The sequence below is a fragment of the Falco rusticolus genome, chromosome 8 (genome assembly GCF_015220075.1).
Source record: "Falco rusticolus isolate bFalRus1 chromosome 8, bFalRus1.pri, whole genome shotgun sequence".
Classification (NCBI taxonomy): Eukaryota; Metazoa; Chordata; class Aves; order Falconiformes; family Falconidae; genus Falco; species Falco rusticolus.
In genome coordinates, this window is record NC_051194.1 from 45,785,691 (window position 1) to 45,801,081 (window position 15,391).

The following is a 15,391-nucleotide window of genomic DNA, read 5'->3' on the forward strand; positions in this document are numbered from 1 at the left end:
TGTGACTTCCCAACCAATTTCACTCTCTTATTTTAAGTAGAAGATTAATCTGATGGTGACTTAACTCCCTTTTTTCTTACCTGTCAATTCCTGGTGCTCTGGATCTCAAAAGATTTGCATTAATGTTTTTTCCATTAAACTGCAAACATGGAAAATCTTCCCTTGACTTTTTCCAGTTTTCTCTTTTCTAAGCTAAAATCTACCTGGCTTATCGTAAATTATCCTGGTCTGTCCTCTGGCCATTTGATACTCCAAGACTTTAAACTTCACAAATAAAAGCTTTTCACTTTCATTAGAATATCGTATACAACCGTCACTCTTTAATCTCAACAATTCTCACTGGTCTTTCTTACTCCATCTAAAACATCCCTTTTATCCAGTTTCCTATCAAGACCGTCTGTATTGTGGCATGCAAGTATCACAGGACTTAAATGCAACTTTATTTTCATATTCTATATGATAGGGCCTATGTTTCCTCCGTGCCCTGCTCAGCATAAGGCCAAAAAAATTACCACTACACCAACACAGTATATAGCACATGCATGCCTGTGCACATATAAATGGGGTTTTTTGAGAGCAAGGTGGGATATTACCACATATATATCTTGCCCACAGGGAAAAGAAACACAATTTCTACTTCCCACCATCCAGTGCAAAATAACAAAACATCTCAGGCAATCAAGATGTATTATGAAATTACACCTTGTTAGTTAACAAGAAGTACAGTAAACTCAAGTCAAAAGAAAAAAAAAATAGTGTTTTATTAACTACCACACTGTTATAATACACTTTAAACGTACAATAAGGTAGCCTTTAAATTTGAGGTGGTTTTAAGAATAACAAATGAACAGATTTCCAAATGTTTGTAAATAGGTGAACTGCAGTAATTATTGTTGTACATTTTTTGAAAATGGTATAGCACTTACAGACTGGCTATATAACTTCATTTTGTACATTTTTCTATAATTGAAAATATAAACAGTAATTAAAAAATAAAAAGAAAATTCAGCATAATAAAAAACATATATGTTTATCAGTTAAATGTACTGGATACATACAATTTTTAAGGGAAGAAGCAAAAAAGGAAAGATGGCTGATATTTAAATGCAGATTGACTAACCAAAAACTAAACAACAAACAAATAAAAGCCTCATAAAACCCCTAGTTCACTATGACTATATCCATATGTTTGGGAGTACTGTCAATATGGAAGTGATTTTTCTGTTGTATTTGCATATGTTATATTTTACTGGTAATTTACACGATGGCTTTTAAGGCCCTGGCAGACAGATGTTTTTGGAAAAAGATCTGATAAAAATCACTGCTGAGACGCAATACACCTTATTTTTGGTCCTCCAATGTTCAAAAGAAGGGATATACTTCACTATAACATTTGCCTTACCACCCAAATGCCTCAACCTATACATACTTATTTTTTTTAACATTTTAAGCTTTTTAAACATTGGTTATATTGCCCACCTTGGTTATTGAAAGAATATTAACAAGACATCGTTTTGGCAAATTAAATCTTAAACATGGCTTTTCAATAGGATTTAAAAGGTGACTATCCCTAGAGTTCCATGTTAAAATGTAGTTTTCAAAATCTTACAAGAGTAATGCTTAAAATATTGTACATAGTTAACCTAATTAAAATAATTAGCTTCAAAATGACAAGTTGATGAGCTAAGTAAAGCCTACACTATGTAACATTTGCTTGGAAACTTGATTTGTCAGTTATGCATAATAAAAATTCCAGTCATCAAGAAAATTACAAAATTTCTTTTATCATAACATGATTTCTTTTCACCCATCAACTTCTTTTATCTTACAATAGATAAATACCAACATGTTCTCATTTTTTTACACTAAACCACACAGGATTGATGCATTTGGTTAGACTACCATTTCCATCATTAAATTCTTTTTTTTTTTAATATAACTTGGTAAAATTTCATCTCTTCTAGATTCCAAAAGTACCTACAAAACCCATGCAATTTTACCATTTTAATATACTATGGAATATCATACAAAGTAAGGCATTTCAGTGTCATGTATAACCAAGTTACTGTCAATCCAAAAATTTTTGCACATCAATAAAAAGATATCTAAGAACTTAGGAACAATATTCTTCTCACTACTGTATAAAAATAACCACAATTAATAGGTATCTTGTGTAATATTTACTCCATTGTCTCGTTTCCCGAAACTGTGACAAGCTGTAAAGGTATTTCAGTGTTGGTAAGAATATCCTGATTGCTGGTGCCAGATGTATTAACAGTTCCTATTCCTGAAACAGAACCTTGTTGAATATTTGCAAGGATAAGTGTTGTTCCTCCTGCAGTAATCAAAGTATCATCAGGTGTTGCTTCTACTGATGCCAGCACTGTACTGCTAGAGTGAATACCTTTTTTATTCTGATGTGTTTTAATGTGTTTGGCAAGGTGGTCACTTCTCATAAAGCGTTTTGAACATTCTGGACAGACAAATTTCTTCTCACCTGTCACAGAAGATAAGAAAAAAAGTTTTCAAGAAGGTTAAAAATACCACATGCACACAAAAAACTGGGATAACTTACTGCCTTTAAGAGGCAGAATTCTAACATCTATACTGAAGAAAAAAGCAATCCAACACGATAAACATGTGTGTTACATTTCTACACACTCCTATAAATCTATAAACTATACACTATATATAAATTTCTATACACTCCTATAAATCCTTTAAGAGAACTGATTTATTTTTCTGTGTCCCACAATGTTTGGGGAGATCTTTCAGGCAAGCTAAAGAATATTGCCATCTCATATCCTCAGGCTGCTAATTTTCACTGCAATTATTACCAATAAATAACTCTTAAGAGGAAAACAAAAGTTGCAAATGCTGGACAGGGAAGACTACATGAGCTCCTGCAGGACCACACTTGAGACTGACGGGCAAGATCATAGGGTAATTCACGTCTGAAGTCCCCCTGGAGGACTCTAGTCTGATGCCTCTCTAAGCAGGGTCAGCTATGAGGTCAGACCTAGTTCCTCAGGAATTTATCCAGTTTGGTCTTGAAAAACTTCAAGTATGGAGACCGCAGAAACTCTCTGGGAATCCTGTTCCAGTGTCTGGCTGTCCTCACAATGAAAAAAGTTTTTATTTGGATCTGTCTGAACCTCTCGTCTGTTGTCTCTCATCATCCGACCAATGCACCACCATGGAAAGTCTGGTTTTGTCTTCTCAATGGTGGTCTTGCAGGTACTAGAGGGTTGCTGTTAAGCTCCCTCCTGCCCTTAACTGTTCTCTTCGTGCAGCTTTTGAATAAGCTCAGTTCCTACAGCTTGTCCTCATACAGCTCCAGCTTCCTGATCATCTTGGTCACCCTTCAGTGAACTTATCCCTGTTGATCAATGTCTTTGTTATACTGGGGGCTGAAAAGTAGATGCAATATTCTAGATGCAGTCTAACCAGTGCTGAGAAGAAGGGGATAATCATTTCCCTCGAAACAGCGTCTCTGCTTCTGTTGATACCACCCTGGCCATATTTGCCTGCTGGCTTCTGCTCATGGTTCTGGAAGTCTATCAAGACTCCCAGGTACTTTTCAGTAGAGCTGCTTCCTGACTCTCAGTGCTTAGTCTGTGTTGCTGCAAGGGTTCATACTCCATGCCAGGTGCAGTACTTAAGTGTTTATCCTTGCTGAATTTCATAAGGTTCCTGTCAGCCCGTTCCTTCAGCCTCAGTCCCTCTGAATAGCAGCCTTGCCCTCAAATGCACTGACTGGTTACCCCAGTTTGGTGCCACCTGCAAACCCAAGAAGAGTGCACTCTGTTGCCTCCTCCAGGTCAGTGATAAACATGTTAAAACAGGTCAAACAATAGATGCCTGCAATTCTCTACTTTTTATTACTACACAGGCAGACTAGGAGTCACTAGTAATACCCTCTGAGCTGGATCATTCAACTGGCCTCTTTTTTTTTTTTTAACCCATCTGGCTGTCCATCCAGACAGACTGTAACATCCCAGCCTGGGTTCAAGTATCCAACACATCTAACAAAGACACACCATTAGGTACAAAACAAGATATTTTTCACAGGCGTTGCAAAGACATTTTTCTAAGTAATGTAAATACTGATAAGCATATAAATTAATCTATTGTCACTGGGTTTTTCAAATAGTCTAATTTTAGAAGTTAAGCATCCTGTAGAATGTAATTAAGGGTTTAGTTTGTAAGAAGATAGGTAATATAGACAACAGATTTGAAACAAAACGCTCCTTGGAAAGGTGGAAGGTCTAGACTACTTTCTTTTCTTTGTATTACACAAAAGGAGAGACGTGAACCTGGACTCCCAAACAGGTGGTCTAACCATGAAACTAGAAGATGCAGAACAGTGCACCATCACATGCTCTTCCTTGATTTTGTGAATGACTTCTGATCTCTTGGCTATTTAGCCCCCTATTTTTCTTTTTTAAAATGAGAGAAAACTATTGAAGTTTTAAGCTGGAACAACAGTTCTAATCTGGTTCAAATTAAATGCATTCCTGAATCGAAGTATTCTACTTAAGCTATATTAATTATTAGCTTAAATGTCAGTTCTGAATCAAAAAAGGTGGCTATTTTTCCTCCACTGACCTGCCAAAGAAACCAAAGTGTATTACACAGCTCTAAGTATCAGCCAATTTTAGAAAAGTCACACAACATTGAAATCAATCCAAGACCTGTTCTCCTCTTAAAAGTTATTTATTGAAGCCCTCTCTGTGACATGTCTTTAGTTAAATGCACCAGAATCAAAGACTGAAAACCTGTGTGTGTTCTTCGGTGTCGCTGAAGCTCATCACTGCGAGTGAACCTTTTGCCACAGAACATCCAAGTACAAACAAATGGACGCTCTCCAGAGTGCCAGCGGAGATGAGCTCTCAAATGTGAAGTTTTCCCATATACTTTGCCACATCCTGGTATGTGACAAATGTGTTGCTTCTTTTTTCCCAAGTTAGAGCCTCTGTTAAAAAAAAAAAAAAAAAAAAAAAAAAAAAAGAGAGAGAGAGAGAGAAAGTTTTTCCTTTTAATATATTCCTCCTAAATACGGGTCATACATATAAGTGGGGTTACATATACCAACAGATCTGCAAACAAACCTCAGCAGCTTCCCATTTTTGTTTCAAATACAATCAGAATCCAGTACACTCCATAAGAAGCTGGAACTAAATTGTATAATGCTATCCTGATTCTGCAACAACCTATAAATTCAACAGCATATGAAATTTAAAAGACAGAAGTGTACTCTTTAGCAAGCATACACATATATGAAGCTGGAAATAACAGTCATTACAGCAGCTTGTATTACTTTGATGCTGAAGTGCCCATATTTTAAATTTCTCCCAGTTCCAGTTTCCACCATACCAAAGACAGTTTTGGCAAAGAAAACCACAAATGACTACAACTGCCAAAACGGAAACTGGGGGTTTTGGCAACTAGGAAGAGAACAGATGGGAATTCTGGCATCTTGGGGAAACCTAAGAAAACATTTGGGGTTGGAGGACAAGAATACTAACCTGATATTTCCCCTAAAAGAGTGGCAATGAAACAACCGATTTTGCTGACATTTAAATTAATTCCTTGGTATTTCAGGGAATAAAAAAATCCATCAAAATGAACACATAGATCACAGATAGTATAATCCAGACTACTGAGCCTGATGCCTGTTTTAAGATGCTGCCTCACCAAAATGGCAGGTGCTGATTCAGGGGAAGCATCCAACAAAAAAAGCCTAACCTTTTTTTTTTTTTTTTCTTTTTCTTTCTTTTTTTTTTTTTTTAAATAAAATCACCAGAGGTAAGAGCCTCTGAAGACCCAGAGAAAGAGACCAGTCTGGCCAGCACAGGGCATCATGATTGATTTTAGCCAATTTAAGTGTTTGCTGCTGCTGAAAGGGGCACCCCAGGGAACAGATCCGGCTGACAACGCAGCTGTATGAGTGGCAAATGCTGGTACAAGGGAGGAGATGGGAAAATGCAGCCAAGCATCAGGCCACCTTATTCATCAGCAATGTTAACTTAGAACAGCTTAAGTGGATTCTGAAATCACAGTCTTGGGCACTCCATCCTCCATGACTGATTATACAATTTCCAGTTGCCTCCCCAGGGCAATTATTTTCCTTAAATTGGGTGCTCAACTTCTGCTTAATTGTCCAGTTGCTGAAGGATTTGCCAAGCAGCTATTAAACCTAGATTCTCATTCCTGTGTTCAGAACAATTCTGGTTTACCTCTAACGAGTGTTCAGGGGAAAATGCACATATACTTTAAGGAGCTAGCCCTTGGAGCAAGCATTTCTAAACAGGCACAGAAATTAACTCGCTCTAAAAACTCAGAGCACCTAAAGGGAATTCCAACCTAAGTACATATGCACCTAAAACATTCTGGACAGTCCAGAAAAGGAAGGAGATAAAATTCAGTTAAGTCCTAAAAAATGTTTCTGAAAAGTCTCAATATAGAGTGATCTTCTTAGTGCTTCATTAGTCATTTTGTCTTGGAAGAAAAAACTATCACACACTCTAATTGGTTTGTCCTGACAATGGGGTTTTTACTTCAGAACAAATTCAACAGCAGTAGTAGAGTCCAGAAGTTTTTTGACCCTGCTGTGGCAGCAGTAGACTCATATGAGCCTATGGATATAGTGACAGAAGAGATCTTCTGTCTGATCCATCTAATTTTTTTGGTTTTATTGCCACCACTCAGTCCTTAGCCTCACAGAAAGTTCACCTGTTTTATCCAACTTGTTTATAAATTACATGCAAAAAATTCTCTGACATCTGACCTGACATCTAGAGCTCTCTCATCACAATTAATCTTGGCAAGAGTACTTCTGACTTAATTTTCCTTTTTCAAATGTCCCAAAAGAGTATTACTACTTTGGACCAAGACAAACATTGCCTTTTTTACATCTCCTACCTCAGCCAAAACATCCATTTTTGGTAACCTTTACTACACACATAAATTATCTAAACTGTCAGGTTCACACTCTTCCATGGCCTTCCCTCAAGCCAAGATTAAAAGCAAAATTAACTGTAATGTCAGGCATTTAACATCATACTATACCACCTACACAAAAGCCCAATACTCTGCAAGTTTTTGAACATTCAGCCAATCTCAACAGCATTTAGCAAAATGCGTTTAGCTTGCCCCCTTCCTTCTCTAGTTTCTCAGCCTCTGCAGATGTCTTGGCCACCACAGAAAACTCACTGTACCTGTAACAGTTCCAGTAGCATTCATCTATCAGCACAAAGCACACAGCTCCCCAGATTCCAAGGAAGAAATTTTCTGTGTTCCTCCTTTTCCCTTACTGCAACCAGTTCCACAGTTCTCAGGCTCTGCTTTCACCTTCATCTAATGACTCAGTTGTAGACAGCTCTTCCTCAGGTCCTCTTGTTTGGTAGCTCAAGGCATCCAGCAATTGCAGTGCAAGGTAAAGGAACACCCATGGCTCTTCTCCGTTACACAGTCTTGGGAACTGAAAGAATTCTCCACAGGATCCCACTATCCTATGTCTTTAATTGCCTGTCCAACTCCATGTAACCGTAAGATGTGCTCAGCCTGTGCTTATTATAACAAAATGTATTTCTGTATTTGAGAATACATTTCTGTATATAGAGTATTTTTATGTATTTGGTATTTCATCCTCACATCTTCTCCAAACATATTATAGCCTTCCCCTCCACAATAACCAGCACAAATATTTTGTAACTTTGCATGATACAGTACATAGTTGTGACACAAGTGACATGAAATCACATAAAAATTCCCTTAGAATAATTTTAAGATTCTGAAGTCTATCACTTGAAGTTGCTTAATTGCACCTTTAGTCTAGACTGAAAGAAACCAAGGTTCAACTCTTGGTCAGCTTACTGTGCATAGGTGGTGTAGCACATAATTCTAAGCACCTCATCTAACTGGTGACAAAATTTCTTAACAGACTCCGAAGTTCAAAGTGAGATGAAAGTGAAGAGATTCACCGAATGAAATCCGCAAGACTTCTGTGAATGAGTAACTATGTGTATTTATTCTACACAGCTTCATATAGGCATCTGCATGTTTGCTTCATGTGTGCTCTAAACAGACTGGATGCGAGCCAAATTCTGTCTGGATGCTTTGCATCTGTGACACGCTGGCACCATGCCCTAACACATCATGCTGAGAGGCCTTTCTTGCTGCACTGGCCAATAACCATCATCACTGAGTAAAGGATATGACTCAGGCCTACTCCTTGACTGGAGTCTTCCAATTAATATTTAAGTATTTTCACAGTACATTTTAGCTTTATAAAGACTGGAAACCATGTTTCTCAGTAACCATGCAGAATGCAATGATTTAAGCAGGCGACACCATCTACTGAGAAACTGGACTTCCAGTCCAGCAGTACTTCCAGGGGGAACATCAAGTATTTCAAGGGCAAAACATACACTTATTAGTCACTTTAAGAACATGTATTTTAGAGTTAAGTACCTGAAATGGTACTCAGAAGCACTGTTCCTCTACAGATCCAGACAGTAGTAGTTACATCTCAATGTCATTTCAGATGTAACTGAGAGAAGGGTGAAACCTCCAGATATAACTGAGAGAAGGATGAACTTTCCACCTAACTTCAGACACCCTAGCCAGGAACCTAATACAGTCTGTTTGGGATCAGAGTCATCCTTTGAGGTCCACCTCTCTCCCCCACTCCCCTTCCCCACATACACACACTTGCTTATCCTCCATTTACTATATAAGCTTGAGGCTACAAAGTTTTAATTTACATATCTAATAAATCATCCTCTTCCTTTCCTACCTTCCTCCCTGCCAAGTAAGGTAAAGATAACAGTGGTTCATAGGACTGGTGCAAATAGAAATCCTTTAAAGACTGCGATGTAGTCTAATTCTGTATCTAGAGTCAAAAAACCCCAATAAAACCCAGCAAGAACACCTCATCCTCCTTTGCATCCAGAAAACAGAAAAGAAATGCCAAAACTAAGGCTACACAAAATATGAAATTATGAGGAAGCTTGCATATGTGAAACCATGAATTTACCTCTTCCTACCCCCTTCAGTGCATAGAAGGGATAGTATTCACTGAGTGAAATGTTACTCAGCTTTTTCATACTGATTTAATGTGCTTTTCTTGTCCTACTAGTTACATATTATTTAAGTACTCTCTTAAATACAGAATTATTCATTTCCCCAGGGTTTTTTTGTCCTCATCATGGGTACTCACAATACTCAGTGTCTAAGCGATGCACAAACATTACTGAATTTATCATCTTGCAACACTCCTGTGTAGTCAACTTGAACTAGTACAATCATTTCATACATCCAAATATAAGGTAGAAACAGATTAAGGCCAAAATTGTCAAACATCCACCAGCTTGAGGTGTGAAGTTCATCATAGCAGAAGCATTCTTTTCTTAGAGTACTGTAGATGTAAACGATTCAGCTCAATTGACTTGTTTACAGGAAAGAACTTGATACTTCTGCAGTGGAAAAGATGAGGTGAACAGACAAACACCTCTAAAACTTCAGAGCCTTGTTGCTGCAGTCCCATATCTTGCTCCCTAAATGCTTTCCAGTTTCTGCAGTAGGTGAAATAGATGCCAGTCATTACACAGCACCGATTCGAACCCTGTGCATCATCCACCCCATCCACTGAATGGCACTGGGGTTGTACGAAAAAAGTAGTATGCAGTCATGTAATTAGAAACCGAATGATAATGCATATACACAAGGGATTAAATTAAAGTTGCCCAGTGTATCTTAACTGCAGCATTTGACAACTTCCAAGTTTTTAATTTTGGAACCGTAACATCATTTTAAGAATTGTGAACGTTATCTGAAAAAATTTATAAAAGCAAATGTCCTATTATCTGAAACTCCGCAAGACATCGGCAGACTTGAAAGACAAATCAAAACTCAGATTTACAGCACTAAAGATAAACAAGTAACTGTAGCAGCTATGGAACATGACCAATGTGTATCAGAGGAGAAGAGAAGTATTCCTCCAAGTAGGCTTACTGCTTTTTGTTAAGGCTCTGAAGGAATTCTGCATTCTGGTGGGAAAGTTGCTCTAGCAACTGCAGGCACTTTCACACTCTTTCTGTTTCCCCACCATTGTCTCCCTCATTATCCTGTTTCTATTCCAGTTCTAATTCTTCTCACATCCTGACTTCCTGTCCTACTTTCCCTACTTACTCTGCACATTTGATGTGTCCAGTCCTTCCTCTACAGTGCATTTCAGATTCTCACCTATCTAAACTGTTCTAGCTCATTATCTGAACTGCTTTATAAATTCCCATATCTGAGTTTCCATCAGACCACACCCTTCTCCTGACTTGATCAAAACCACCTCTCAAGAAGTTTCTCTCTTGGGCTTTGACTTTAAGATCTGGTCTCCTCTTAGAAAGAGGAGGATTTTAAAGTAAAGATGTCTCTAAATTAAAGCCACTGTAGTTTGGAATAAAGCACAAGAAGATGGAATGTATGAAATCTCTGTGTTTCCTAAGAGTACAGCCACAGTGCAAATCACATTTTCAGTTTTCTCCCAGATTGAAGCAAATCTCAATCCAGGGTGTACTTTGGGCAGATCTTCATGGCAGAGCCAGGGTTCACCAAGAGCTCAGAAACATCTGTGCCAGGTTTCAGTGAAATACACATAGGAATGAGGAAGATGATGGACCAAGATGCTGTATAATCTTAACTGAAGATATTATCACTAGCTTCATTTATGACGTAAATGTATGAGTTTTTGTCTTAACCACTTAACATGTACTTGGCATAGCTGCCTATGGTATTACCTCTCCACGTTTGCAAAGAAGATATCTAGAACATACAGCAAAATCCCACAAGAGACTTTACAGTAGACATGTTGAGTCTGTAGTATTAGCAGTCTTAGAGCCATAGCACACTGACAGGCTCTTTAAAGAGAATTTGGCAATTTACACTATAGCTCTCACATAAATAAAGACTTCCATTTTAGAAAAGCAGCTACTATCAAAATAGATAAATTTTAGTGTACTGGGAAGAAGCCCCTGCACAATTATACCAAACACAAACACACCTAAATATTTTCATTGTAAAAGGCAGCCTATCATCCCTATTTCCTCTCATATCCATAACAGAGATGTTTAAAATGTAGTGTTTTGTAATAGAATAAAATCTTTATAATAACAAAAAGCTGAAGAATACTTTCATGAGATGTAGAATAATAAAACATGGCTTCCTATGCAGCCCTGAAATTTTATAAGAATTGGGACTTAGTGTACCTCTTTGTTAGCTAAACCTCCTCTAACTTCGACTGAAAACAATCAACCAGTTCAAAATTCAGTATTTAGAGTTATGATACAAACCTTGGTTTTCTTAGGAAGCCAGCAAATAAGAAAACTAGGATAACTGTATTTTCGTAACACTGTAAAGCAATCAAATCGTGGAAAAAAATGCTCAATCAGTGAGGAAGTGCAGGAACACAGGATTTAATCACGTCCTCGACATATGATAGGAAGCCAATCACAAATGTGCATATTCTAAAATATTTCATTTTCGCATTATTTAGGGCAATGTTCTATCTCCCTCACTTGTATTAGGTGACATCTAACTCCAGATTTTTCCAATTAATCTCAATGAAGTAACTCCCAGAGGATGAAATAATCTGCCCGTCCATCTGCAAACCCAGAAGTAAAGGTGGCAGTCCTTTACTGCATAAGCTTTTTTGCATAAGCATCTAGTTTTCTCTCACTGCAGACAACTGCTGTTAACTAAGGCTCCTTTTTTCCGCAGTCGTTATTTGTTTTCATCATTTCACGCATTATAAGACACTGAACATTACATACCTTCCACCACCTTCTTTGCAGTTGGGACATGTACAAGCTACTCGTCGCAGCCTTTTTCCCTCTTGATGTGGTTGGTCCCCTTCCTCATCTACAACCTGTACTCTCAAATGCGTTAGATCATTGGTATTCAGTGTAGAATCACCACTGAGCTGCCACTCTTCTGGATCAGGCTCCTCTTCTTTAATCCTAATATCTGAGGAAAAGAACAAACACAGATCCATAAGTAGCCCATTAAATAGAGAGAAGGAAACCAGAATGATCAAATCTTTTTACTGTTGAGAGCACTATGTCAGTCAAAAGTCAACATCCTTTATTGCATACTGACGTTGCTTCTGTGCCCTTGTAACCTGTAACGTATTTAAAAAGTTTACGTTACTATACATTTCAAAGTTGAAGACAAGCTATAACAAAGTATTAAAGTTTAAGTCTGAACTTGTCTTGGTAGAGAATGCTGTCACCAGGAGAATACAGCTTGCTTGAAACTTGGGAAAAACTGAGGAACAAGAGGTTGGGCAGACATTGAAAAAGACGTAAGCGCACGTTTCAAATGATCCTGAGTAGCCATTTATGTTCCCAAGGGATTTCTCAATTAGTATGACATGTAGCAGAAACAGCCATTCTCAATGGGTTCAGTACACAGCGATATATAAAGTACTATGAGAAATAAATTAAATAAAAGGTTTTGACCTAAGAAAGACCAAAATACCCAAGGAAAACAAAAAAAAAAAAAAATCATGTCTTTGTTCCAATTTCTCCTTCCCACCTCAAATGTATGCCTTTTCCACTACACACAGAAGAAAACATTTAGGGAAGAATGTTACTCAGCATTAGAGAGAGGTAAGCACTGCATGAACCACTTTAACACTTTGATGAGCCAGTAGTCAAAATAGGTCTTTGCAGTTTCATGGATGCAAAAATGCCTCTTAAGTTACCATCCTAGGACAGACATTTGCAAGACGTGTACCCTCTCCCTACAGAGCATCCATTCTATCTAATCCAAGAACTAATTACAGCATCATAGCACACTGTGATTTAAACTATTTAAACAGCTATTTAAACAAATTTACATTTTAATAACATTTTTCCCCTCAGACACTATTCTGGATTCCCAAGGATCTGAAAGTCTGTAAGTCTGGATTTCAAAAAAAGACAAGTTTCTATTTATCATTTTAGAAAGCTTAACCCCAGCCCCTTCTTTGGTTCAGCAGAGTAGTTTACTTTGGGTTTTTTCAGTGAAAATTATTAGCCACTAACAGAAACTAATAAGCAAACCATCAACTTCTCATTTTTTTATTTTATTGAAGCTTTGAACTAAAAGCTGTGTCCCTTTCTGGATGTATTTAAGACACTGCTTTCTCTGCAGAACAAACTCAGTTATGTAGATTTTTACCCTTAACTCAAACACTGAAACCCTAACTGAGCACTGTGGTGACCCTAAATTCTTTCTGGGAGTTAATGCATCAGCCATCATCCATATAATGAAGACAAAGCTGCACAGATTGCATGATAAAATATAAGAAAAACTGTGCTGAATCAAATCATAAACAGCATCCTGTCCCAGTAGAGATCAGGAAAGAAATTAAGATAAAACATGCAAAGACTAATAGTTACCTGGTCTCCCTTCCAAATAATCTCCAGCATTCATCTACTGGATAACAAGGATGTAGTTACACACAAAATTTACTTGGTGCTAGTGAAGTCTCAGACCAGTCTTTCCCAACACCACAGTTTGTCTTCCTTTTACTTGCATGTGCGTAACCATTTGTGGGACTGTGCTGTAAACTACATCAATTTAAGTCAATTTAACTTAGGTTAAAATAATTCTCTAGGAAACCACTGCATTGGGAAGAGAATTCTAGGTCAGAAACAGGGAAGTCTAGAATATTTTTCTGGTTTGGCTGCAAAAGTGAACGCTAGAAATTTAGGTTTGTATCTCTATGACAGACTCTGAGCTATGGGAATCCAGGAGCTAACATACATGCTTTTGCTGACTCTTTGTGCATATGGTAACACCTAGCAGAACTGCTGTGGGAAGCTTGTCCAAAGTCACCTGCACACTGAGTTCACTGCCACCATAAGAAGCTCACAATTTCAGACAGCAACATAAAAATATCTTTCATGTGAAACCTAGAAAACCTGTGGTGACTTCTAGTCTTCTGCATTAGCCACTATCTTTCCTATCATATTAAGTCATTTGCTGAAACTCACCTATGAAATAATTTTATTAACCATGATAATTTGTATATACATGTTTTATATAAAACTCATTTTACATAAGCAAATATTAAAACACTACACAGCATACAAAGAGTTTACAGAATTAATCTTTCAAACTGGATAATATTAAGTGTACTAATACATTCACTCATTCACTAATACATTCACAGTGACTTTAGAAAAAGGCAAAAGCCTGATTTACACAACAGGGCACGTAACAGGAATTTAAATACAGCAAAGTGGCAAGGCTGCCAGCACAAGCCAATTCAAGCCTCCAAGCAGTTCTTTAGGACTGGCTATGTTACACACCATACTCAAAATTCTTTTACCAATCACGTTCCACAAAATGTAATTGTATAAATTCTGATTTTATTTAAAATAAGGTTTAGAGTAATGTTAAAAAAAATAAAACACTGTAGTAAGATGCTAATTTCATTATGATCTTACTAACATTAGACAACAGCTTACAGTGAGTTTGTAAAGACAATAGCTGAATCCAGTCAGCACTGCATACACATACTTCAAAAGAGGTATCAACATGTCCTAGCAAAGATGAATGGATCAAATTAAAGTATGGATCTGTGCTCCCAAGACCCAACTCCACTACTGAAGTCAAACATTCCATGTAACATATGCTTTCTCCTGTTACACTGACACCCCAAAGTCACACTCTAATAACAGAGATACATCTAACAATAGAAACATGTCCGGAATATCTATTACTGCATGCCAGTATCCAGGACTTCCTACCTTCAACTCCTGCAATGTTTGTTCCACCTCACAAACTTTCATTGTGAGTTCCTTAAACTTTTTTCATCAGCATCTCTGTATTCCCAGTCCCTCCCAATCACCATCATTAATAGTTCTATAATGGTGAAGGCACAAATAAGCAAATTACTTGGACAAAAAAAAAAAAAAAGAGGGCCAGAAAAAATGCTAAGAGTTGAGGATACTGGAGAAAATAACAATTTGCATGGACATACAATAGTTTATAGTGTTATTTTAAAAAGTGCAAAACTGAAATGAAGTCAAAGTAGTACTGTCTGTGCTGTGCTTCCTGGTTATCTTGGTAAGGCATAAAGTGCAGCTATTACTTTAGGTATTCTTCAGAAGGACTATCCTCTACTTCAGGCACACAGAAAAGTACAATGCAAACTGGCAATTTACAGACAGGACTTGTTAATGCTTAATTACATAGATTATACTTTAAATAAAACAAAATCTAAAATATCAAAACCAAAGTGTTTATCTAGCCTTTCAGGGATGTAGTATAGCGGAGAGTGGATTGTGTGAAATCCCATAGTGAATCTGATTGTCTTAACAAGGTCCTCAGCAGCAATGACCCT

The 15,391-nt window shown here is 37.4% G+C and overlaps 1 protein-coding gene across 3 annotated transcripts in view; it reads right to left on the reverse strand.

Annotated features, from left to right (window-relative positions):
- Positions 1 to 736: 736 nt before the first annotated feature.
- Positions 737 to 15,391, reverse strand: part of SP3 (Sp3 transcription factor) — a 36,553-nt gene continuing 21,898 nt past the window's right edge. For all 3 annotated transcript variants that reach the window (XM_037398600.1, XM_037398599.1, XM_037398601.1), the window contains 3 exons: positions 11,829 to 12,021; positions 4,779 to 4,975; positions 737 to 2,497 (listed from right to left, as the gene is read on the reverse strand). In XM_037398600.1, the coding sequence (XP_037254497.1) occupies positions 2,181 to 2,497; positions 4,779 to 4,975; positions 11,829 to 12,021 (707 nt within the window). In that variant the 3' untranslated portion in view covers positions 737 to 2,180. The remainder of the gene's footprint in view (positions 2,498 to 4,778; positions 4,976 to 11,828; positions 12,022 to 15,391) is intronic.